The sequence below is a fragment of the Gadus chalcogrammus genome, chromosome 8, assembly GCF_026213295.1.
Source record: "Gadus chalcogrammus isolate NIFS_2021 chromosome 8, NIFS_Gcha_1.0, whole genome shotgun sequence".
Lineage (NCBI taxonomy): Eukaryota > Metazoa > Chordata > Actinopteri > Gadiformes > Gadidae > Gadus > Gadus chalcogrammus.
This window is the reverse complement of record NC_079419.1, coordinates 18,572,431-18,595,593: the sequence shown is the minus strand read 5'-3', so window position 1 is coordinate 18,595,593 and position 23,163 is coordinate 18,572,431. Positions and strand designations below refer to the sequence as shown.

General features: G+C 45.5%; 2 protein-coding genes across 2 annotated transcripts; both read right to left on the bottom strand.

Annotated features, from left to right (window-relative positions):
• Nucleotides 1–4,122: 4,122 nt before the first annotated feature.
• On the bottom strand, nucleotides 4,123–9,487 carry LOC130388374 (major histocompatibility complex class I-related gene protein-like). The gene is made up of 5 exons (XM_056597845.1): nucleotides 9,396–9,487; nucleotides 7,308–7,574; nucleotides 5,658–5,936; nucleotides 4,934–5,233; nucleotides 4,123–4,400 (listed from the first exon to the last, which is right to left on the bottom strand). Exons 1-5 carry the CDS (start codon nucleotides 9,448–9,450, stop codon nucleotides 4,390–4,392), a joined length of 912 nt encoding a protein of 303 aa, XP_056453820.1. The 5' UTR covers nucleotides 9,451–9,487; the 3' UTR covers nucleotides 4,123–4,389.
• A 7,328-nt stretch (nucleotides 9,488–16,815) lies between these two features.
• On the bottom strand, nucleotides 16,816–22,627 carry LOC130387909 (uncharacterized). Its single transcript, XM_056597202.1, has 7 exons — nucleotides 22,246–22,627; nucleotides 22,060–22,168; nucleotides 21,757–21,952; nucleotides 21,414–21,585; nucleotides 20,998–21,212; nucleotides 17,320–17,479; nucleotides 16,816–16,967 (listed from the first exon to the last, which is right to left on the bottom strand). The coding sequence occupies exons 1-7, from the start codon at nucleotides 22,430–22,432 to the stop codon at nucleotides 16,816–16,818; spliced, it is 1,191 nt and encodes a 396-aa protein (XP_056453177.1). The 5' UTR covers nucleotides 22,433–22,627.
• Nucleotides 22,628–23,163: the final 536 nt, after the last annotated feature.

The window sequence follows — 23,163 nt, the reverse complement described above, 5'->3', positions numbered from 1 at the left end:
GCCTGCACCTGACCCAGCTGTTCTCCTGCAGCACTGCAACAGTAGCAAATGTGGTGAAGACTTTCATTCATTTGCTACATAGGCTACTGTTCAAAACTATGATGGCAGCTGTGCCCAGTCGCCAAAAGAACAGGGAGAGCATGCCTGCATCCTTTCTGCCCTCTGCCAGCAACTGCAGGATTGTTATAGACTGCACAGACATTGCGGTTGCTGCTCCAAAGGAGATGGACAAGGCCAAAATTGTCTATTCGGCCTACAGGGGGATGCACTCCTTTAAAGTGCTAATTGGTGTCGCCCCTAATGGGGTGATAACATACTGCAGCTCCTTGTTCCGAGGCTCTGTTTCTGACAAGGCCATTACATTGCAGTCAGGCCTACTTGAGCACCTGGAGGCTGGTGATATGGTCCTGGCAGACAAGGGGTTCTTGATATCCGACATTGTGCCAGATGGTGTCTCTGTAAATATCCCTCCCTTTCTGAATGATGGAAAATTCACAGAGAGTGAGGTGAGGGCAACCAGGGAAGTGGCACGTAATCGCATCCACGTTGAAAGGGCCAATGCTCGCATAAAGGATTTTAGAATCCTCCAAATGATCCCCTCCCACCTAAGGAGTTCCGCCAACGTGCTTGTACAGCTGTGCTGCGCGTTGGTCAACCTTCAAAATCCCTTAATTAAGGAAATCAGCTGCACCCTTTCTGTTAACTAATTGATTAGTAGCATGAAAGGCTCTCAGTGAGCTAGTGTATTTCCTTTGGAGCCAGGTGTGTCACCTGCCGCGATTCTGAATGTAATTAGTGTACATGGACCAGGTGGGGTGTTGCACCTAGTGAATCAGAATGTTACGATAAAGAAGGACGTGTTTACACTAATTACATTCAGAATAGCAGCAGGTTCAAACATGCCTGGCTCCACAGGAAACAAACAAGCCCATCAAGAGCCTTTGGTGCAACTATTCAATTGGTAACATTCCCCTCCCCTTCCCCTGCAAATGAATGTTTTTTTATGACAAACAAATGTAGTCTGACTGAATTACTAACTCACACCTTGGTAACTTTATGTTACATTTAGTTGGTATAACGTAATGTAAATGTTAATAACTCTTTCACATATTCCAAAATATTTTAGTTTACGACACCTAGATTTTACCTGGATCATTGGCTTCCCTGATTACAGGTACTGACAGGAAACGCGACGTGAACGCTGATCCACTGTCTCCCAAAATGAACTGAACAAAATAACTGATTGAATATAAAAACAACTATTTACATATTGTTTACAGATTCAGTCCTCTCTACTGATCAACACTGGGAGGATGTGCTGCCGGTAGAACTCCTCCAGAACGACAAGGTTTTGTCCCCACGCAGGGTCTTTGGGGATTGGGATGACTAATGCCTCCTTCGTGGTCCACACCACAAAGTAGGACAGGTCCCGATCAGTTAGGTGGAGCTGACCTTGGACCTGGTGCCAGTACGCATGGGTTTTCTTGAGGGCATAACCCTGCCCCTCCACAAACATGGTGGAGGTCCAACAAAACCGTCAGGTGACGCTCCCACGATGCCTGATTTGCTCACAGAGAGTCCACAGTCAAGCACCTCCACCTGACAAGCCTGTTGAAAGGCTTTCACCCTCTCTTGCTCATTCATAACCCCCCAGTTCACAGAGAGCACACCATCCAAATTCTGTCCCCCAAGCAGCCTCTTCATGAGGGATGCACAGGTAGAAGCAGACCGCCGTGAAAGAACAGCTCCAAAATTGCTCGCTGTTAATCGTCCCTGTCTGTGCCGCTGCCATTGAGGATTTGTCCGTTGCCCCACGGTGGCTGTCTGGATGGCCAGACGTTGCTCCTCAGTGAGCTCCAATGCAGCAAGGAGACTCTCTAGCCCCTGACCTTTGAACTCCCTCACCAGCTCAGGCACAGTGGGAAGAGCCTGATGCTGGGGCTGGGGCTCTGTTGACAACAGCCATGCCATCCCGCACTGCGTACCCTGGAGCGCTGACCTGAACCAGGCCACATCCTCCATGCTGATATCTCTGGCCAGAGGATTGTAGGTGTCCTCCACCTGGGGGTACAGCTCCGACACCGGCAGTGTGACTTTGGGGGTGGAAGTCTTCTTCCACTGACACACAACGTCGGTCACGCTGAACTCCCGCATTGCAAAAATAGCAATTGTTGCTGCATGGCTGCATTTAAAAAAAAAACAATGGGCATTCACAAGAGGACCTCAAAATGCTGCCATCGTCACGCAGGGAGATCTGTTAAAACACGATTGGCTATATTTACTCTTGGTGCATACAATCTTATCTAGCTTAATTTACACTACACTACAGCACTTGCAATTGGCTAGCTAGCAGGCTACTTAGCTAATGGAGTCCTAGCACTTTGAGACTATTTTTATGAAAATTGCTTTACAAATAAAATGTATTATTACTCACCAATGCCTTGTAATGCCGCTCCCTGCGACTGGCGTGGACAAGACCGACAATCTCCCCATCGGCATAACTAAAACTCTCCACATGCCCCGACTTATAGTGGTTTTCACCTCTTTCTATGCTTTTATCCTCGCCTTGAAAAAAAGTGGTGAAGTGGAGCAGAGAGATCGCCGAGTTCCAAGTGCGGGTGTGGTGACGTATATCATATGCGTTGAGAGCAGCGAAGAGCTGTAGTTCACAAAGCGGCCTCACATAAAACCTAAAATTATCAAACTTCTTCACGAAATGTTTTAGTTTTCTTTGCATGAAAAAATATCATTTAAATCCACAAACAACATATGTGTAATCCAGGGCATATAAAGACTGGGACCAGAAGATAATTGTTTTCTCTCCATTGACTCCCATTCATTTTTTTCGATCTCATAGGTCCCATGAGCCCTACCGGAAGGGGCGTGACTTCGCCACTCTAGCTCTGGGAGGCGTAACATGTAGTCGGAGGCGTAACTTGTAGTCGGAGGCGTGTCTAGTACTTTTCTAAATCGCGGAAGTGATCTGTATGTAGCAGTGGTGCGCAGGTACATAAATGACCGCAACTCGGACCTCAAATATTAGGCCTTAAATTTACTTACCGTCATGAATATCGGAAGACCCAACTTCAATGAAGATCTCGTGTGAACCGTGATTTACAACGCCTTTTGTTTACCGCGAAAATAGAAAGATCTTGCGTGGACCGCGATTTAGAAAAGAACAAGTTACGCCTCCTAGTACAAGTTACGCCTCCGTCTTGCAGGACGCAGACGGGACTCTCTAAATCGACGCCACTTCGACCTGGGCGGGACTTTACGTCCTACGTCACTCGCTATGGGTTTGCATGAGTGCGCGTAGCCGTTTGTCTCAGGGATCTGTGCACGAACTCCCTTGCACTACAGATTACGAGCGTCAGTGTCGTACGCGATGGAGGGTGACATTCCTACAGTCTGTGATGATAGGCTATATTTCTACAAATGACTTACTTTTACTAGCGATTAACATGACGAAACAACACGAACTAAGCTAACATTAGACTATAGCCATACCAGTTAACGCCATACCAGCTAACCCTAACTATTTATATTAAACTATGAACCATTTTGCAACAGGCAACTGTGTGTTGGTGCGTCTTATTGCTTCCCACGTCTGCGTCTGCGTCTGCATCTTTCCCACTCCTGGCTAATAGTTTCAGCTTTTGTACTGTATATCAGAAATGATCACCCTGTACCACACTGCTGACTTGTTGATGTTTTGTGCCATTTTATCCATAGAATGTGAACTATTTTAATCTTGTTTCAGACTGACAGTCCCTGTGTCTCTTTAATAATCTGCTCAGGGTTGTTGGCCGAATTCTGCTCTGTTGACAAGTGATTGATGAGGACGCATCGACTCTCTGGGCAGATAAGGGATTAACACATTTATTACCCAGCATACATTTGGGGGTGATACGCTTGCGTCCGTATGTTTTAACATTAACTGCAAATAAAACAACTATTCATTCAACAAAAAGTTTCAAAATTCTTCCTTTATTTAACTGTTTAGTGCAATCTCATTATACTCATGAAACAGCAACAGCTGCTTAATAACATCTGTAATGTATTCGTAACTGTAAATTGGTTACTTTATAAACCAACAGTAGATTACGAGAATTATCCACCCGCAACAGCAAAAGTTGTATAATCACATCAGTAAATATCAGTTACAGTACATTAGTTACTTTATAAACCAACTGTATATTATAAAGCAATATCTCAAACAGCAACATTTATACATAATACTGTACCCCAGTTGTAGGCCCATCCTACCCCTGGCTAGTAGGGGGAATTCGGGGGGGGGGGGGCATCAGTGCCTCTTGTATACAGGGCCCAGAAGTTGGTGCTACGGCCCTCCGCCCCGTCTTCCTCTGCTCTCATCTCCTCCACTAGAGGTCAGTCACGGTCTGTGGATGCAGAGTGACAGTTAGGGATGGGGATCATAAATATTTATTGATATCGATACCATTTTCGATACTCCTTAACGATCCAAGTCTTTATCGGTGCCACTATCGATACTTTTCTATTAATTGGTGGAAATACGACACATTTTTAGTGATGAGGAAAATATTTAGGAAATAAATAATTGTATTTTAAATTAAATGTGTAATTCCTAATAAATATTGACATCAGTAGTTTTAATTATATATACTAAAATTATTAGAGCAATGTACAACTGTATGAGTAAGACAGTATTACTCATGTTTCTCACCAAAAACCCAATTAAATGATGTTGGACAGAGCCCCTCCCCTGTACATCCCTCCATCATTGAACCCCATGTCTACAGTCACGTGATGCTACACAACGTCAGTGTAACTATTCCTCTAAAATGTGTTCTGGAGCTCAGGGTCACTCAGGGACTGATCTGAGCCTAGCCCTATTCATGGAACTCATTTACCCACAATCCACCACCTCAATCCCCTCCAACACCAGTCTTACCCCCGTTGGTCCTGATGAGGGCGGGGTCCAGGGGGGTTGAGATGTTCTTGATGCCTTTCAGCTGGACCACACACTCGTACCTCCCCCAGTCCTTCTGTGGGACGGCCGTGAGGTCCAGGTCCACGCTGACCTGGAAGGTCCCGTCGTGGTTGGGGAGGACCTCCCCGGGGTCCACCTGCTCATCGAGCTCCTGGCCGTCTCTCCTCCAGAACACCACCACCCTGTCAGGGAAGAAGCCTGTAGCATGGCACACCACTGGGGAGGAGGGGCTCCTCTGGAGCAGAGACACCCGCGGACGCTCTGGAGAGAGAGGGGGGGGGGGGGGGGGGAGGGGGGGAGAGAGAGAGAGAGAGAGAGAGAGAGAGAGAGAGAGAGAGAGAGAGAGAGAGAGAGAGAGAGAGAGAGAGATAAAAATAAATCTTTTTGATTTTAAACTTTCATGGTTTTCAAATCTTTTTGGTGCAAAAATAGGGTACCTGAAATAAATAGCCTATTTTTTATTGATGGTTTCTAACCCCTCTACCGTCTCAGCTACTTTTTGCTCTCTATGCGCAGTGTAACAGTGACAGTACAGCGCGGTTCAGTTTCTGCACACGCCCGGACTACCGTTAAATCAGCTATTTTCATGATCTCTATAGTATGCCTATAAACATAACCCAAGTTTGCGGGTTAACAGTTCAATAACTACTGCGTCGGCCACGCCCAACAGGTCATGTGACTCTACCTGTTCTCTGCAGAGTGCTCTTCCCATAGGCCAGTAGCTTCTTCAGCCAATCAACACACTCCTTGGTGAGGAAGTTCTTCCTGTATTGATTACCAGCTCTATCCTGATCCCATCTCAGTTTGATGGGGACAGCCTGACGTACTGGAGCGACCCAAGTCAGGGTCTTCAGGTTCAATGCTAGGAAGTCCTCTCCATCGTAGGCATGCTGCTCAAAACCATCAGTAGTATCATCCTCATCATCCCACTCACAGCCATACATCACCTGAACAATGTGGGCACCTGAGAGAGAGAGAGAGAGAGAGAGAGAGAGAGAGAGAGAGAGAGAGAGAGAGAGAGAGAGAGAGAGAGAGAGAGAGAGGTTAACTGTCTGTCTGTCTGAAGGTTAACTGTCTGTCTATAAAAAAAAAGTGGTGCGTTCACGTGATCAATTCCGGAATTTAAAACATCATCAAGTATCGTATCGAAATACAGTTTCTGTCTTGTTTTATTTGGCGTTCTGTAAATCCCATTGAAACGGAAACAGGAACCGGAAGCACGAATGTTTATGTATGGTTGTAGTCTTTTCGCTCGGTTCTCCGTATCAACAGTAGGGCTAGAACCGAGCGAAAAGACTACAACCAACCCCCCTTACAATGAGCAATGAGGGTGCACTCACACTAGGCAATCTGGACGTGGCCGGTGGCCGTCACAACTGTGGCCTGGCCACGGTAGGCTCTTGTACATACGTCATCACGTCGTAAGTAACACGTCATCACCAAGCGTCCGCTGCATGGACCATAATAAAGTCTGCCGGCAGTCAGAGTTCTAACAACAATGGACAACAACACAGAGAACACAGTTCGCACTTTGCTGAGTCTGTTGCTTATTTGTAAATATGTTTACCGTTTAATGGGAAAGAAGGCTTGTCGCCTTTATTATGTCCGTGGTCATCGCATGGACTATACGTCATCCAGCTCAGGTTGCGTAGCCGTGCGTGTGCGCGTGTCGGCTCATTAGCATCTGTACCGTAGCGGCCCGTGCCGTAGCAGCACACCTCTCCCAAGTGGCCAATTTGGCCTGGCCTGGCCAGACTGGCCACACTCACACGGGCAGATTTGAGCACGGTTAGGTGTGAAAACGGCCACGGCCACGGCCAGATGGCCTAGTGTGAGTGCACCCTGAGTCTTCCAACAGAAATCAATGGATTTACAAAATGCCAAATGACAGAAACTGTATTTCGCTACCATACTTGTACCGTCGAATATGAACTCTAAACTCTTCCCAGGCAATGCAGACATCCTGAATTTAAAGTTGTAAATCCAGGGTTACGGATTATTTACTATCCATGTTAAAAAGAAGAAGGAATAATGCCTCAGATTGCATTTTTTTTAAAATATTGACTATTCTTAAAGGAAGCAGGATTATTACCTAATTGTTCACTCTATTTTGTTTTTACACGTTTGACGGTTTTATTTAAAGTCACATTTGTCTTGTTATCTTATTGTTGTTGTTGATCCGAAAATGATCCGACCCGTGACTCAAAAACCGTGACACGATCCGAACCGTGAGTGATCATGTGATCCGTTGAACCCCTAGTGTGTTGGTTGTCATGGACACGCATGCGTGCGTGCTTAGTTACAGTACATTTTTGTGTGTGATGAATGAACATGCCTCCCGTGTGGTTGAAGTGCTTCTTAGCATTCTCTACGTCGACCTTGAAGACCTGCTGGTTACGCAGCTCTCTATCAGTCTCCCACTCCCAGTAGTCTGGGCGGTCTCTGGTGAGCTGGTCCATCCAGGTCTGTTTGGGTACAGCTCTCTTACTGACACTGTCATAGTGAACAAATTGAACCTCATCCACCATCCCAACAGATACATACTCTGGGAAGGATGAGAGGCCAGACGACGCCGTGTAGAAAAACCTCAGAGAGTGAATCACTGTGGACAGACAGACAGACAGGTTGATGCTGCACATCACTTGAGAGACAGACAGACAGACCCCCCCCCAGCATGTGGCTCCACCCCCTGTCTATGGGTTTAACTGTATTGACATCTCTTCAGGTTACAGTGAAACACTTTGTCTAAAACAATAAAAACAGCTTTGTTTGAATCCTCCACCAGGAATGGGTTAACCTAGCTGTCTGTGTTGTATACAGGGAATGGGTTAACCTAGCTATCTGTGTTGTATACGGGGAATGGGTTAACCTAGCTATCTGTGTTGTATACAGGGAATGGGTTAACCTAGCTGTCTGTGTTGTATACGGGGAATGGGTTAACCTAGTTATCTGTGTCGTATAGGGGGAATGGGTTAACCTAGCTATCTGTGTGGTATAGGGGGAATGGGTTAACCTAGCTATCTGTGTTGTATAGGGGGAATGGCAGGGTTTCCCCCAGCACTATCTTGTTAAGGCGGCCGCCTTAACAAGACTAGGGCCCCGCCTTGACTACCAATGTATTGAAAAAAAAAAAAAAGTTCAATTACAGCAGGGCGCTGGAACTGTTCTTTGCACAGCCACGCAGAATTGCATGCACTGATGCCTCTTGTCAGCTGTGCCGCAAATAAGATCCAAAAAAGGAACTGTAAATAGTTGAATTTGCATACAAAAGTTAAGTGTATTGTCCATTATTTGTATTTAATTTGCACTTTTCTTTAATTTTATTTTGTAGTGTCTGCATGTTTGCACAACATTTGTACCTACTGTTGTTTATTTATATGGAAATAAACAGTCGTTTATTTCATTCATGCGTACTGGCATCTTTGAGCAAAATACCCCCAAAATTTTTTGTGTTGTTGGCGCGAAGTTGCGCCGCGCCAACAACACCACCGACTGCTTACCACCTTGACTGAGACATTTACTGGGGGAAACACTGAATGGGTTAACCTAGCTATCTGTGTTGTATGTGGGGAATGGGTTAACCTAGCTATCTGTGTTGTATAGGGGGAATGGGTTAACCTAGCTATCTGTGTAGTATAGGGGAATGGGTTAACCTAGCTATCTGTGTTGTATAGGGGGAATGGGTTAACCTGGTGATTGTTAGTGCTTGGCACTTGGTTCTATGAACATCCTCACTGTACCCACAGTGATATATTGTTGTTCCTCTTTCTGATGACTAATGTTCTTTGGATGACTGCGTCTGCTAAACGCCCTCAATGTAAATGTAAATGTTACTAACTGTTTCATTCTTAGAACTATATATTCCATAATCCACCATTTTAATAAATACATTTTTACGTTCAAGGATTTCTGATCCAGGAATGATTTATAGTGAGATCAAATGTGTCTTCTGTTGATCAAGCAAACATATTAATGAGCCAGTTTCCTTAAGTAGTATAAGATATGAATAACTGAAATAAACATTATTATTAACACTTCACTGACCTGGGAGGCAATATTTACTCATATATAAATATTATGATATGAATTGATATAGAATTAAAATGAGTAGGGTCGAACAGTATGAAAGTGGTTCTGATAAACTAACATCATCATCCGGTTTAGTCTCGTTTTCTCAGTTTGAACCCAAAATGAAACGCACTTGAAACAAAACGCAAACTGGTTTCTGAAAATTTGGTTTAAATATCGGAACAAGTGAATGATTAATCATCCTGTGGATTAGTTGTTCGAGTTTGAGATTGTACACAAACGCAGTTTCATATCCACAGGAAGGACAGCGAAACTAAGCACTGCTTCGGGACAACTATAGTTCTAGTTCCGGGTCTATATATAGTTCGGACCGAGACGCTCTGAAGGGTCCTACCTGCAGACCCCCCGGAGAGGAGCCCCAGCAGCAGCAGCAGTCCCAACGCCCCCATGCTGAGCGTGGAGGATGGTCGTCTGGTCTCCTGAAGGTTTGAACCGGCGGGACTCGAGGGGAGGGCGGAGGCGGACCCGCTCGACCAATGGGAATTAATAAAGGCGGTGACGTCATTAGTTACCTGGTGGACAACAACAGTTGAAGTGGAGATAAGTGAAGCAACCGAACGGGCAGAAGAGCCTCAAGAGAGGCCTGGTATACCTGGTATACCCAGATTAAACACAACCCCCCCCCCCCCCCCCCCCCCCCCCCCCCACACACACACACACACACACACACACACACACACACACACACACACACACACACACACACACACACACACACACACACACACACACACACACACACACACACACAAAATAAGAATATAAAATATATACATAGTATACTGTTTACATACATGTAAATATGGAGTATGTCGGTGGACATAGGCTGACTCCATGCGTTCTGGGCCCCGTTTCCCGATAACGATGGATCTTCGCTCGTACGATCATTCTCCCGATGGATCTTGCGATCCATCGATAATTTCTTTGGAGCGTTTCCCGAAACTCCTCTTAACGTGAACGCGCATTCGCTGCACTCACGACGTCGTAGGATTGTAACTGTCTACTGACACGGTGCTGAAATGGGCTCCGTAGGAGGGGGAGAAGCAGGAATGTCGCAGGAAAATTGTGTTAAAAAGGGTTAAAATATATCCCCATCAAGGACAACAGCAGAGTAGCCTACGAAAAAAATAGACTGCAATTATATGAATGCTAAAGACATTAAAACACAATTGATTAGGCTGAAACCGACATATATCAGTCCTAATCCTGAATGCACTGTGCGTTTCACGGCATTTTCCCCCCTGAAATAATTCCATATGACAAAAAATTAAAAATAGCTTGTGTGACAACTACATTTATCTTTATGGGCTGATTTCTGAAACATGCTTTGCGCAGCAAAGAGAGCCGACTTAATCTGATTCCGCATAAGGGTTTCCTTGATTGATAATTTGATTGGCTATAAAAGCCCCTCCGGAAATAGGGTAAGGTATGTATTGATGAGGAATACAACGAAGCCCACCGTCTGGCCCGGTGCATCGTTGAGCGCACGATCGGGAGGTGGAAGTTGCGCTTTAGATGCCTTCACAGGTCAGGCGGAGGGCTCCAGTTTTCGCCGGCCAAGTCATGCGCCGTGATATGTGTGACGGCTATGTTGCACAACATTGCAGCTAAGGCTGGGGTGGCATTGCTTGAACCGGAGGACGCTGAGGACGATGACGACGAGGAAGATCGGTGTGAGGACGTCCTCCCTCATAACTACGCGGCTGGTTTTCATGCGCGTCGAAGAGTGAAGGCGGCTGCATGCTTCAGCGTTGGTGTTACGTTGTTGCGCAAAATTTACTCAAAGCAATTCATGCTCCCTTTTAGGTTGCGCGTGTTGCCAAGCAATTTACCGCCAGAACAGTAGGTGGAGTAATATGTGGAGTAAAGTTTTTCGTTGAAGACGACCTCGAGAATGACGTCTTTGTCTGTGGGAGTCGTTGGTTTGTTTATGTGCCAGATCGTGTTCTCCCCATACACAGTGAATGATGGCAACAGACAGGAACAGGGGTGATGAAGTTGTTGATCATTGGGGTTGTATAAATGTGCATATCTCTCTACATTTTAAAACGACATAATGTGTTGGCAGCAAAGTTAACTTCACTTCACGTTAATGCTTTTGTATATGAGCCTGCCGGGTCTTCCTTGCCTTCTGGCTTTTAAAAATGGCGGTATGAAAACAGGAAATGTGATACTCCAGACAGGAAGTAGTAACCAGACCAGCAGACCAATCACAGCCTTGCAGGCTGCGCGGCTCGCGTAAAAGCTTATGTAAAAAATGACGCATGTCTAGAAAAATCGCCCGACGCACGCAAGACGTGAGAAGTCGCGCAAGGGGCGCGCAAGGGCCTCTTGCGCGTACGCTTACGTAACTGAGCATAAATCGGCCTTAACCTGACGCTTGATCATTGTGGGGTGGTTACTCGGTTCAACGCTTCCAACGCGTCAACGCGCCAACGCAGCTAGATGAGTCCATGTTCATGCAAGTGAACTGAGCGTTCCCTCTTCGTCATAACTATCAAACCAAACAGCCTTCACATTCACCGAGCGAACATTATGAAAGTAAAATGCACATTTCTCGCTAAAAATGTTTCCATAAACGCATTTAATGGCGTAACTATGTTACTATTTCCACCCAGAATAAAGATAGTTGTCGGGCCCGTGGCTGCGCTGGAGTCCGAGGTAGGAAACCCAAACGCCGCCGTGTTTGGGTGAAGAGTTTAGAATAGAATAGAATTGACTAATTTGTCATTGTGCATTGGATACACAACGAAATTTGTTTGTGCAACCACTAACAAAAGTGCAGTTGTGCTGGGTGGAGGGTAGGAGTGTAGTGTGATTATTAAGTTCTGTGATGGCCCTGGGGATGAAACTGTTCTGCAGTCTGGAGGTGCGGACTGTGGTGGCCCGGTAGCGCCTGCCAAAGGGTAGCAGGGTGAAGATCGGGTTAGATTAAATAATCTCTGATATAAATAACAATAATCGGTTTAAATAACTTCACATGGTGTGTCTGGTGTGTTTCCAGCATTCGTAGTGTTGATCAGCAGAGAAATAGTCCGCCAAGACATTGAGGTTGCTTAGCATCCAGAGACTCTGTCCATGCAAGTGAACGGAGCGTTCCCTCTTCGTCATAACTATCAAACCAAACATCCTTCACATTCACCGAGCGAACATTATGAAAGTAAAATGCACATTTCTCGCTAAAAATGTTTCCATAAACGCATTTAATAGCGTAACTATGTTACTATTTCCACCCAGAATAAAGAAAGATGTCGGCCGTATGCTTCTGTCCAAGCTCACTACTCTCTGCCAGTGACGTCGGGTCAAGCTCAACGCTGATTGGCTTTCGCGGCCAAGCGTCACGCGTTGGAGCGTTGAAAGTTCAGATTTCTGAACTCCGGGCGTTGGCGCGTTGGGCGCGTTACTGCGTTTACGTGCGTAATTACGTGCGTCTGACGCGCGTAACGCCCCTAACGCGACGCTTCATCGCATGTAAAAGCAGGTCAAGGACGAAATAGCACAATACAGATAACGGATCGCTAGATAGAAGGTTTGCGAATGTTCACGTCATTCGACGCGATCGTCCGTTGCCAGGCAACGGACGAAGCGATCATCTGTTGCCAGGCAGATTTGGAGTGGATTACGTATGGATGACGCGCCCGGTACAAATTTGGCAGCCGGTACAAATTTGGCATGACACCGCCTTCGGGTGAATTGACCCTTCGCTAAGCCACGCCCAAAAACCGCCCTAGGCCAATCGTAGTTTAGCAACGGTAACTAAGCGCCGAGGACCTGACAAACTTTTGGGCTAAGTGAAAATGCCGAAGCACTGTGCCTATGGGTTGTGCAAAACGGACAGCCGATACCCAAAGAGTTTGGAGGGTGGTGTTGTTTGTTTTCCATTCTCGAAACCCAAAACTCAATACGAGAAATGCCGTGAGTGGATCAAAAAGTGTGGGCCCCAATCGCAGATGAATGTCTCGACAATAACCAAGAACACTTACATTTGCTCCAAGGTAAGAACAAGCTAAAGTTATCAAGTTATCAAGTGAGCTAAATCATCTCAGTATTGCTTGAATATAATTACGGTCCTTTGTTCACAATGCATATATTGTAACGTAAAAAGAGACTATAAGATACTGTTGAATGTATTTTGGCACTTTGTTAAGTGTCCAACATGAGGACAAGCTAATGTAATAAGGTGACCAGATAGTCCCCGTTTTTCGCTTACAAAGATTAAAACATTACACTGTTTTGCAGGTGTTTACATGTCTGAACTGATAATGTCCCCGGATTTTATCTCAGAAATATGGTCACCTCATAATGTAATTAAGCTAGCGGATAGTTAACTAATCTCAGTATTGCTTGCAAATGATTACGGTTCTTTGTTTAGAATGCGTACATTTTAACGTAAAATGAAATGATAAGAGACAAGATGCAGGCTCGCTTTGACATACTGTTCAATATTTTTTATCATTTTGTTAATGGACAGCCGACACACGACTTCCCCAATCCCATTGCTGCTCTCCCGGGGACAGTTCGTACGCGGGAGCATCAGGGGGGTTGCCGGAGGTCTCCACGGAAAAGGTACGCAAACTTACAGGTTCACTAGTCACTTATGAGACGCTCTCACATCGGTTTAAAACCATGTTCTTTATTAGGTAGTGAAATTATTACACAATACAGCATGCATACTTCATACATATGAAATGTATTTATTAATTATTGAAATAAAATGATCATAACCTCAAGAAAACAACTGTGTAATCAAGTAACTAAACTAAACCTGTGTTCAACTGATTGTTTACAGAATCAGGTGTGACCAGCCGGAAACAAACACCTCATTCTCCACGAGGACACATCACTACAGTGTGACTTGACCAACAACAGCGGTAAATTTAAATGGGGAGGAAGAAACTAAAGAAAAACAAATCTAGATTGTTTTTAATGTTACACCACTTTTCCACATCAAAATGTATCCTCTGTAAATGGTAGTCCTCCTCACACATCACAAAAAAGTCACACCAAGGCATGCCTGTAAGTCCCAGCTGCCCTATTATCTGATAGTGGCGTGGGTCTCCTTTAACCTTTGACTACCATCTACCACTGTTTTTGGAGATAGGGACAGTCTTGGCAGCTGCTCTTTGATGGACATTTTATTTCAAGAAGGCCAAAGCTTGTACCATCTTTGACCCTCCTATCTGGGGATGTGCCGAGGTGTGGAGCATTGGGATTAACCACAAAGCCGACAGGGGAAACTAGATTGCCTGTTATTACTGTATACTTCTGCGCTGCCTCGGGCTCAAGTTCTACCCCTCGCCTCATTGCCTTGGTCTGCTTACCTGAGGTGGCCTTGAGCCTAACAGCCAAAGCACCGAAGTCGGCCCTCCTAGAACAAATACACTTAAATACACTTGATGTGAGTCGTGGAGCCCTTGCAAGATGCCAGGTTTTATTTGCATCTTGTTGTCTGGTCTCTCTTTCTAGGGCTTCAGACTGGGATAGTGTGATTGCTAAGACATCTAGACTACATACACATGTCTTTCTCAGACAGCACAAAACAATAATTTGAGGGCTGTGCTGGCAGAGGGAAATCTGGGAGGTTATATGAAGTAGATGAAGTAGATGATGGTCCTGAAGGGTCAATGAGAGGAAGCTGTAAAACATAAGAAAATAATAAACATTAATAATTTCTCTTTATTTTTGTCATTAACAGAAGATCTCGACAACCAAGAGGAACTGAGTCTGTAACCAAGCCGTGAAGCCAACCAAGAGGAATTTAGAACTCTTCAGGATGCATTAACTGCACAAAAGCAGGAGATAATTAGTCTGAGGGTTAAGCTTGAGGAAAAGGACAGGGAACTCCACCTTCAGAAGTGCACAGACTTAAACCCTGAGATATTGAACATAAGCCATGTGCCTGATTATTTCAAATACTGCACAGATTTTACCTATGACCAGTTTAATGTCTTGTGTTATTTGTTTTCCATTCCAACTGACCCAGATGCACCACAAACACACATTCCACTGACATATAAAAAGATTGATAATGAGATCTCAAAACTTACGCTGCGCAGTCAATTGTTACTGACACTGATGAAATTTAGACAAAATTGGGACCACAAAGATTTGGCATTCCGCTTCAAGTACAAAGTGCCAGCACTTTGATAAACTCCCGGGTGGACTATATGTTTGAAATTCTAGGGAAATTGTCTGTTTGGCCACACAGGGACGTTATTTCAGAGAATATGCCAGCTAAATTTAAGGAACAATTTCCGAACACATTTCGCGCTCAACGGTGCTCCTCGTGCGCGCATGGGCCCGGTTATACGCCGGTTATACTTCCTGCTTGGTCCTCGGGTTGGTTAAGGGGGTCATTAGCCATGGCTTCAGCGGGTAACCTTGATCACCTAATGATGATACTTTTTTAAACAACTGTACACAACCCAGCAATAGTATTTTAAACATGTTGTAGCCTAATACTCACCAATGAGCCAGCCATCTTCCACAGCGCCTTCTTGGAGACTCACACCAACAGAGCTGTTCTGCATGATGAAAGAGTCGTGTGTTCCTCCAGGCCACCGCGCAACGTTTAACAAGGATAGATTTGCATCAAACGATTTGCACGTTGACAGAATGAGATAGCAAAAGTATTTTGGGCCAAAACTGGCATGCCATTTTGGTAAAGCTTTGGAATGATGTACGGCCCAAATGTGGGCCAAATTAGGCGTGCCAAAAGAAAAACAAAAGGAGGCCAAAACCAGTGTTGTTTTCGTCAGGCAAGACGAAAACGAAAATGACGTCGTCAGACCCCTTTTTTCCATGACGAAAATGAGACTAAGACGAACGTCACCAAAGCCATATAAAGACTAAAATGTGACGAAAAATGTAGACATTTTCGTCAGACGAGAACTAGACGAGACTAAATTGTTAGTGAGAGCATGTGAGCGGAGCGGAGCGTGGAGCGGGTGGTGGAGCGGAGCGGAAGAAATAGGTTGGAGCGGGTTGGAGCGCAGAGCGGTTTTAAATTCAAAGGCCGGAGCGGGGATTTCACTCCGCTCCAGTCCGCTCCGATTTTAACTGCTTCTAGCGGCTTACATGTAGGTTGTTCACGTAGAATAGAATGGGTTTCAATGGGAGCATCCAAGCAACCTGATTGGATAAAACGCGTCACGTGAGACCCTTCCACCCCCCCCCCCCCGCAACACTGGCTCGTGTGCTCGCGCGCAGCTGCGCCTGCACGCACACGGCACACACACACACTCATACACTAGAGAGAGGCTGGTGGACGAGTTTTCGTCGGACTAAAACTAGACTAAAACCTTTTGAGTTTTCGTCAGACTAAAACTAGACTAAAACTTTCAAAGATAGAAATGACTAAAATGGGACTAAAACTAAGAAGCATTTCGTCAAAAAGACTAAGACTAAAACTAAATCTAAAATGCCTGCCAAAAACAACACTGGCCAAAACCCAGCCAAAACCAATTTTGGAATACCAAAATGTAGCCAGAAGTATCCCAAAGAGTGGCCAAAATCCCCAGAACCTTGCCAAAAAGAAGCCACAACTGACCCAAAGTGATCCCTAACTGACCCAAAGTGATCCCATAACTGACCCAAAGTGATCCCATAACTGACCCAAAGTGATCCCATAACTGACCCAAACTGATCCCATAACTGACCCAAAACTCATAAGTTACATTGTTAATTTATGTTCTATGTGTATAATGCACAAATAATGAAACAAAATATTTTAAAGTAGTACATTTTTATTAGATTTAATCCAAAACAGTTTGCTCCTGGTTTGGAGCCGGCTGGCGTTTTTTCCTCCCTCCCTCCCGATCCCCAGCCCAGTAAAACCATCTCTTAATGGCATCCGCAATCTGCACATCCGTTGCGGTTGAGCAGGATGGATTGCGCCTCACTGCATCTGAAATTGAAGACATACACAAAGAATGTTTGTGTTTGTGATTTTAACAGATATAACTGGATTTAAACAGCAATACTGTAATGCATGCTACAATCATCTTCCCTATGCAAAGTTCCAACTGTAAGCATTGCCAATAGATCTCATCAGGTGGGAGATAGGTGCATGCTCTGAGGCTGTGGCTAACCCTGTGTGTTGTCTCCTAGAAACATTTCAAAAGTGCTTTGAGCCCAGTTCAGACTGATGGTTTCAGCCTGATAGAATCCGCATTGGTGCAGGAGTCTTTGGAGAAGAGTTATCAGAGACTAGAACAGGATGCTTTTGATAAACAGTGATGAACAGTTAAAATGCTTACCCATCACTACTGCCTTCAGGTGTAGATTTTCAAATGAAATCTTTCCATTCATCCCCCGCCATGAGATGTTCTTGGCGAGGTCATTTTTGATGGCCTCGTTCAAAATGCGCCACACAGTATCTTTGGCATCAGCTCCCCCTGCCAATCCAAGAGTGATAACCTATACAAAACAAGAACCAGTAGCATTATTTATCCAAAAGAAAAGTAGCCTACCATTATTTGTATAAATCATTCAGCATTACCCTTAATTATACCACGGTCTGGGGGAATACTCGATTCTGATTTGCTGTAGGGTGTGCATTAACTCCTGATATATGGACACCTGATAAGTAGTTCCGTCATATTGTCTGTTCACAGTTCTCAATTAATGCGCTAGCTGGCGATCGTATCAGCTTTATAACGAGAGTTAAAACGAATTGTGAAAAATGAAGTAAACTGTAATCAGACAACACGGTATGCTTTACGGTACGGCCTCACCAAACGCGTTACTCGCGTTAGGGGCGTCAAAATTCGGCATTTTTGCATAGGGAACCATTGGTATAGGCGCGTTGACGCGTTACATGCGATGAAGCGTCGCGTTAGGGGCGTTAAGGCGGCTGCATGCTTCAGTGTTGGTGTTACGTTGTTGCGCAAAATTTACTCAAAGCAATTCATGCTCCCTTTTAGGTTGCGCGTGTTGCGCGTGTTGCCAAGCAATTTACCGCCAGAACAGTAGGTGGAGTAATATGTGGAGGAAAGTTTTTCGTTGAAGACGACCTCGAGAATGACGTCTTTGTCTATGGGAGTCGTTGGTTTGTTTATGTGCCAGATCGTGTTCTCCCCATACACAGTGAATGATGGCAACAGACAGAGGAACAGGGGTGATGAAGTTGTTGATCATTGGGGTTGTATAAATGTGCATATCTCTCTACATTTTAAAACGACATAATGTGTTGGCAGCAAAGTTAACTTCACTTCAGGTTAATGCTTTTGTATATGAGCCTGCCGGGTGATACTCCAGACAGGAAGTAGTAACCAGACCAGCAAACCAATCACAGCCTTGCAGGCTGGGCAGCTCGCGTAAAAGCTTACGTAAAAAATGACGCAAGTCTAGAAAAATCACCCGACGCACGCAAGACGTGAGAAGTCGCGCAAGGGGGGCGCAAGGGCGCGCAAGGGCCTCTTGCGCTTGCGCTTACGCTTACGTAACCGAGCATAAACCAGCCTTTACGCGCGTCAGACGCACGTAATTACGCACGTAAACGCAGTAAAGGCGGCTGCATGCTTCAGCGTTGGTGTTACGTTGTTGCGCAAAATTTACTCAAAGCAATTCATGCTCCCTTTTAGGTTGCGCGTGTTGCGCGTGTTGCCAAGCAATTTACCGCCAGAACAGTAGGTGGAGTAATATGTGGAGGAAAGTTTTTCGTTGAAGACGACCTCGAGAATGACGTCTTTGTCTGTGGGAGTCGTTGGTTTGTTTATGTGCCAGATCGTGTTCTCCCCATACACAGTGAATGATGGCAACAGACAGAGGAACAGGGGTGATGAAGTTGTTGATCATTGGGGTTGTATAAATGTGCATATCTCTCTACATTTTAAAACGACATAATGTGTTGGCAGCAAAGTTAACTTCACTTCAGGTTAATGCTTTTGTATATGAGCCTGCCGGGTGATACTCCAGACAGGAAGTAGTAACCAGACCAGCAAACCAATCACAGCCTTGCAGGCTGGGCGGCTCGCGTAAAAGCTTACGTAAAAAATGACGCAAGTCTAGAAAAATCGCCCGACGCACGCAAGACGTGAGAAGTCGCGCAAGGGGGGCGCAAGGGCGCGCAAGGGCCTCTTGTGCTTGCGCTTACGCTTACGTAACCGAGCATAAACCAGCCTTAAGTTGGACCTTACGTTCTGCTGGTGCAACCAGCTGCAGACGAGCAGACCAATCACAGCCTTGCAGGCTGCGCGGCTCGCGTAAAAGCTTACGTAAAAAATGACGCAAGTCTAGAAAAATCGCCCGACGCACGCAAGACGTGAGAAGTCGCGCAAGGGGTGCGCAAGGGCCTCTTGCGCTTGCGCTTACGCTTACGTAACTGAGCATAAATCGGCCTTTACTCGCGTTATCCAACGCGAGTAACGCGTTTGGTGTGGCCGCACCTTAAGGCGGCTGCATGCTTCAGCGTTGGTGTTACGTTGTTGCGCAAAATTTACTCAAAGCAATTCATGCTCCCTTTTAGGTTGCGCGTGTTGCGCGTGTTGCCAAGCAATTTACCGCCAGAACAGTAGGTGGAGTAATATGTGGAGGAAAGTTTTTCGTTGAAGACGACCTCGAGAATGACGTCTTTGTCTGTGGGAGTCGTTGGTTTGTTTATGTGCCAGATCGTGTTCTCCCCATACACAGTGAATGATGGCAACAGACAGAGGAACAGGGGTGATGAAGTTGTTGATCATTGGGGTTGTATAAATGTGCATATCTCTCTACATTTTAAAACGAAATAATGTGTTGGCAGCAAAGTTAACTTCACTTCAGGTTAATGCTTTTGTATATGAGCCTGCCGGGTGATACTCCAGACAGGAAGTAGTAACCAGACCAGCAGACCAATCACAGCCTTGCAGGCTGGGCGGCTCGCGTAAAAGCTTACGTAAAAAATGACGCAAGTCTAGAAAAATCGCCCGACGCACGCAAGACGTGAGAAGTCGCGCAAGGGGGGCGCAAGGGCGCGCAAGGGCCTCTTGCGCTTGCGCTTACGCTTACGTAACCGAGCATAAACCAGCCTTTAGACCCTAGAGTATTACGTTAGCTCTCTGGCTTATAGCTGAGCGGACTAGAATACCTCCCGTTGCCAAGTCGTAGCTAAGGTCGGTCCTACTTACTGGAGGAGTGAACAACGTTTCCGTTGCTTAAGAACCTTACGGGAGGATAATGTTGTTCCAGGTACCCCTCAGGCGTTACCAGGGAAAATAAGTTATGGCTTGTGAAAAACGTCATATTTGGATTGTAAAACGCTTGAAAATATAAATGAATGGTCTTAATTTGCGCAACCGTACCGACGCAGAGGCGTCCATTAATTCCCGATAATGGACACCTCCTCGGGCATTATCCCTTGCATGTTTCCCACAGACAGAAAGCAATGTGTGGTGAGTGTGGCGGAGTGGGACCCCTTTTCAGCCCGGGGGTTTCAGGCCCATACCGCCCCCCTGCGCAGAAGTCTTGAGACAACGACGCCGAGTCCTGACTGGGGGGGGGGGGGGGGGGGGGGGGGAGACGAGTAGTCCTGAAGGCCTGGTTCTTCTGACGGCCGTGTTTCATATTAATCGCATCGTTTTTTCTGAGTTAACAATAATTTTGGCCAGGTGTTTTTCAGCACGGTAGCCTATATCATACAAAACTTTTGGGTTTTTCTTTGATAGGCGCGTTGAGCGGAGGAGCGGGCGAATCTGCTGTTTGGTGTAGCCTACCCGCGCTTGTGCGCTTGTGTGTGTGTGTGTGTGTGTGTGTGGGTGGGTGTGGGTGTGGGTGTGTGTGTGAACGAGAATGTCAGGGAGAAAGAGTGCTATGAGGAGATGAATGAACGGAACGATATTTATATTTAAATATCGCAAAAAGAAGAAGCGGAATCAATTAGGTGCTCAGTGTTGATTCTGTGGCGCAGTGCCACACATTGTTATATGTATGGGAAACAAAGGAAATCAAAAGCAGCTCACCAATTCCTGACGAAGGTCCCGCTGGCTTGCCAGGTCGCCCTCCAGGGCCTCCAGAGCCTGTTTATCCCCTAGTGGAAAATAGGCAGTATGCCTGGAGGTGGTGGACATCCTCTGACCCCCCTGGGTGTTTCTGTGGAGGTCTTGGATCATGCGAATCATGGTCTTTTGCTGGTCCATCAGTATTTGTTGGTTAACCAACAGGTCACGCAGAAGAGCTGAAAAAGAAAAAAATAAACATTTAGTAGGACTATAAAAAGGCAGTTTTAAATCCTCAACGCATGTATTTGTGTATGTACATTCATATTTATTTATGTATGTGTCTATTTATCTATTCTATTCCAAGGATATACTCATATATATATATATCACTCATATATCAATCGAAGGCTGGAGGAGTGTAACACATTAATTCTTACTTCCACACATTTGATCACAGCCTCCCTTCTGAGTCCCTGTCCCTGGACTGACAGACTGGCCCTGATAAGGTGTCCCTACCATCACCTCCTCTGACCCTGTCTCTGCCATGTCACCTCCACCATAACTCGTGCTAATTGCTTGGCGAAGGGTTGAACCCAGGGTCATTAAGTGCTGGAGGTGGGCGTAAAAATATATTGTTATTATGAATTGCTATTATTTCAACTTTCAACTTAATTTTCAATTCTGATTGCCTAGTTTATTAGTGAACAACAATTTACTTATTTTATCATCTATTATCTCCACTAAAAAAGCCAAATTAAATTACTTCTTCAATTCGACTACCTGAAAACCCTGAGGCTGCTCGTTGTTCACAGGGACCTCATAACGCCCACTTTGCGTGGGCTGCGCTAGTATGAAGCGCCTGATGTTGGACGGTCCAGAGATGGCAGGGGCCTTAGGGAGGATTTGGAAGGCCTGTTTCTTTGGAGGACTGCAGGGGTCTTGACTTTCAAAGTCCGATCGGACGTGTCTACTTGGCCTTTATTAGAGACAGACAAAACAAAAGACAAATACATGAGTTCATAAAGAGACTGGCTTTGCACAAATATGTTGGAACAAAAGTCACTTAAAGCATAAAAGTCATACTTGATTTTTCTCTTGGGTCTCCGGTCTGTTGTTGGGTCTTCGACCTCTGATGCCAAATCAGTTTGGTTTTGAGCCAGTGGCAGCTTCTGGCGACACTCCAGATAGTTATCTGTTGAACAGAACTCAAATTTAGGATTGTATTTATTGATATCATGACTGATCAGTTAATTATTTAAGTATACATACCTGAAGAAAAAAAAACCCTGGCATTGTCAAATAGAGGCCAGGTATCCTGGGGCTCTTCCAGCTGCCTTATGGCCCGATTGACTCCCTCAGCCTTGTGGGGGGGCCACCTGCACGCCCCATTATTGTACCATTGCGTTGGCACAACCTCCACCTCCTCGGAATTGTCAAAGCAGACAACGGAAAACATAGCTGGTCTTCTGCATGAGAACAAAAATCACACTCTGTTAACCAGTTTAACCCTACTGCCTTGCCTGCCTAACCTACACAAATTTAACAACAAGAACGATTCCAAAATAACTGAACATATTGACAAATCAATAAATGCATGTTTTACTGAGTGTGTGTGCGTGTGCGTGTGTGTGTGTGTGTGTGTGTGTGTGTGTGTGTGTGTGTGTGTGTGTGTGTGTGTGTGTGTGTGTGTGTGTGTGTGTGTGTGTGTGTGTGTGCGTGCGCGTAACAGCCTCTCGCGAATGATGTTCTGCTCTCGCGCGCAAATTTAGTTTTGGCACTATGGGGGAGGGAACCAAGGGAGGGCGGGCTTTCCTATGATTGGCCGTTTCTGAAGCGCGATATTTGATTGTCAGCCCTCCTCTCATTCAATTCTGAATTGTACAGTAAATGGCTGAAACGATAGTTACGTATTGTAACTCTAGATTCTATGATTATAGGCGCAGAATTTTAAGTGTCGGCCTCATTGTCCTTTAAATAGCTGAAGAAAAGCTGTTTATTGGGAACAGAACGTCCGCCGGCGCCCGACTATATCTGCGAAATGCGGACGTCGTTGAGGCACGCCGCACGCGGACGTAATTGAGGCCCACGCTGTTGGTGGGCAAATCTTTCAGTGCTACGGCTCACGCCTAGGGATAACCCAATAGCGATAGCCTTAAAAGGCTGCGCCTATTCTCATAGAATCTAGAG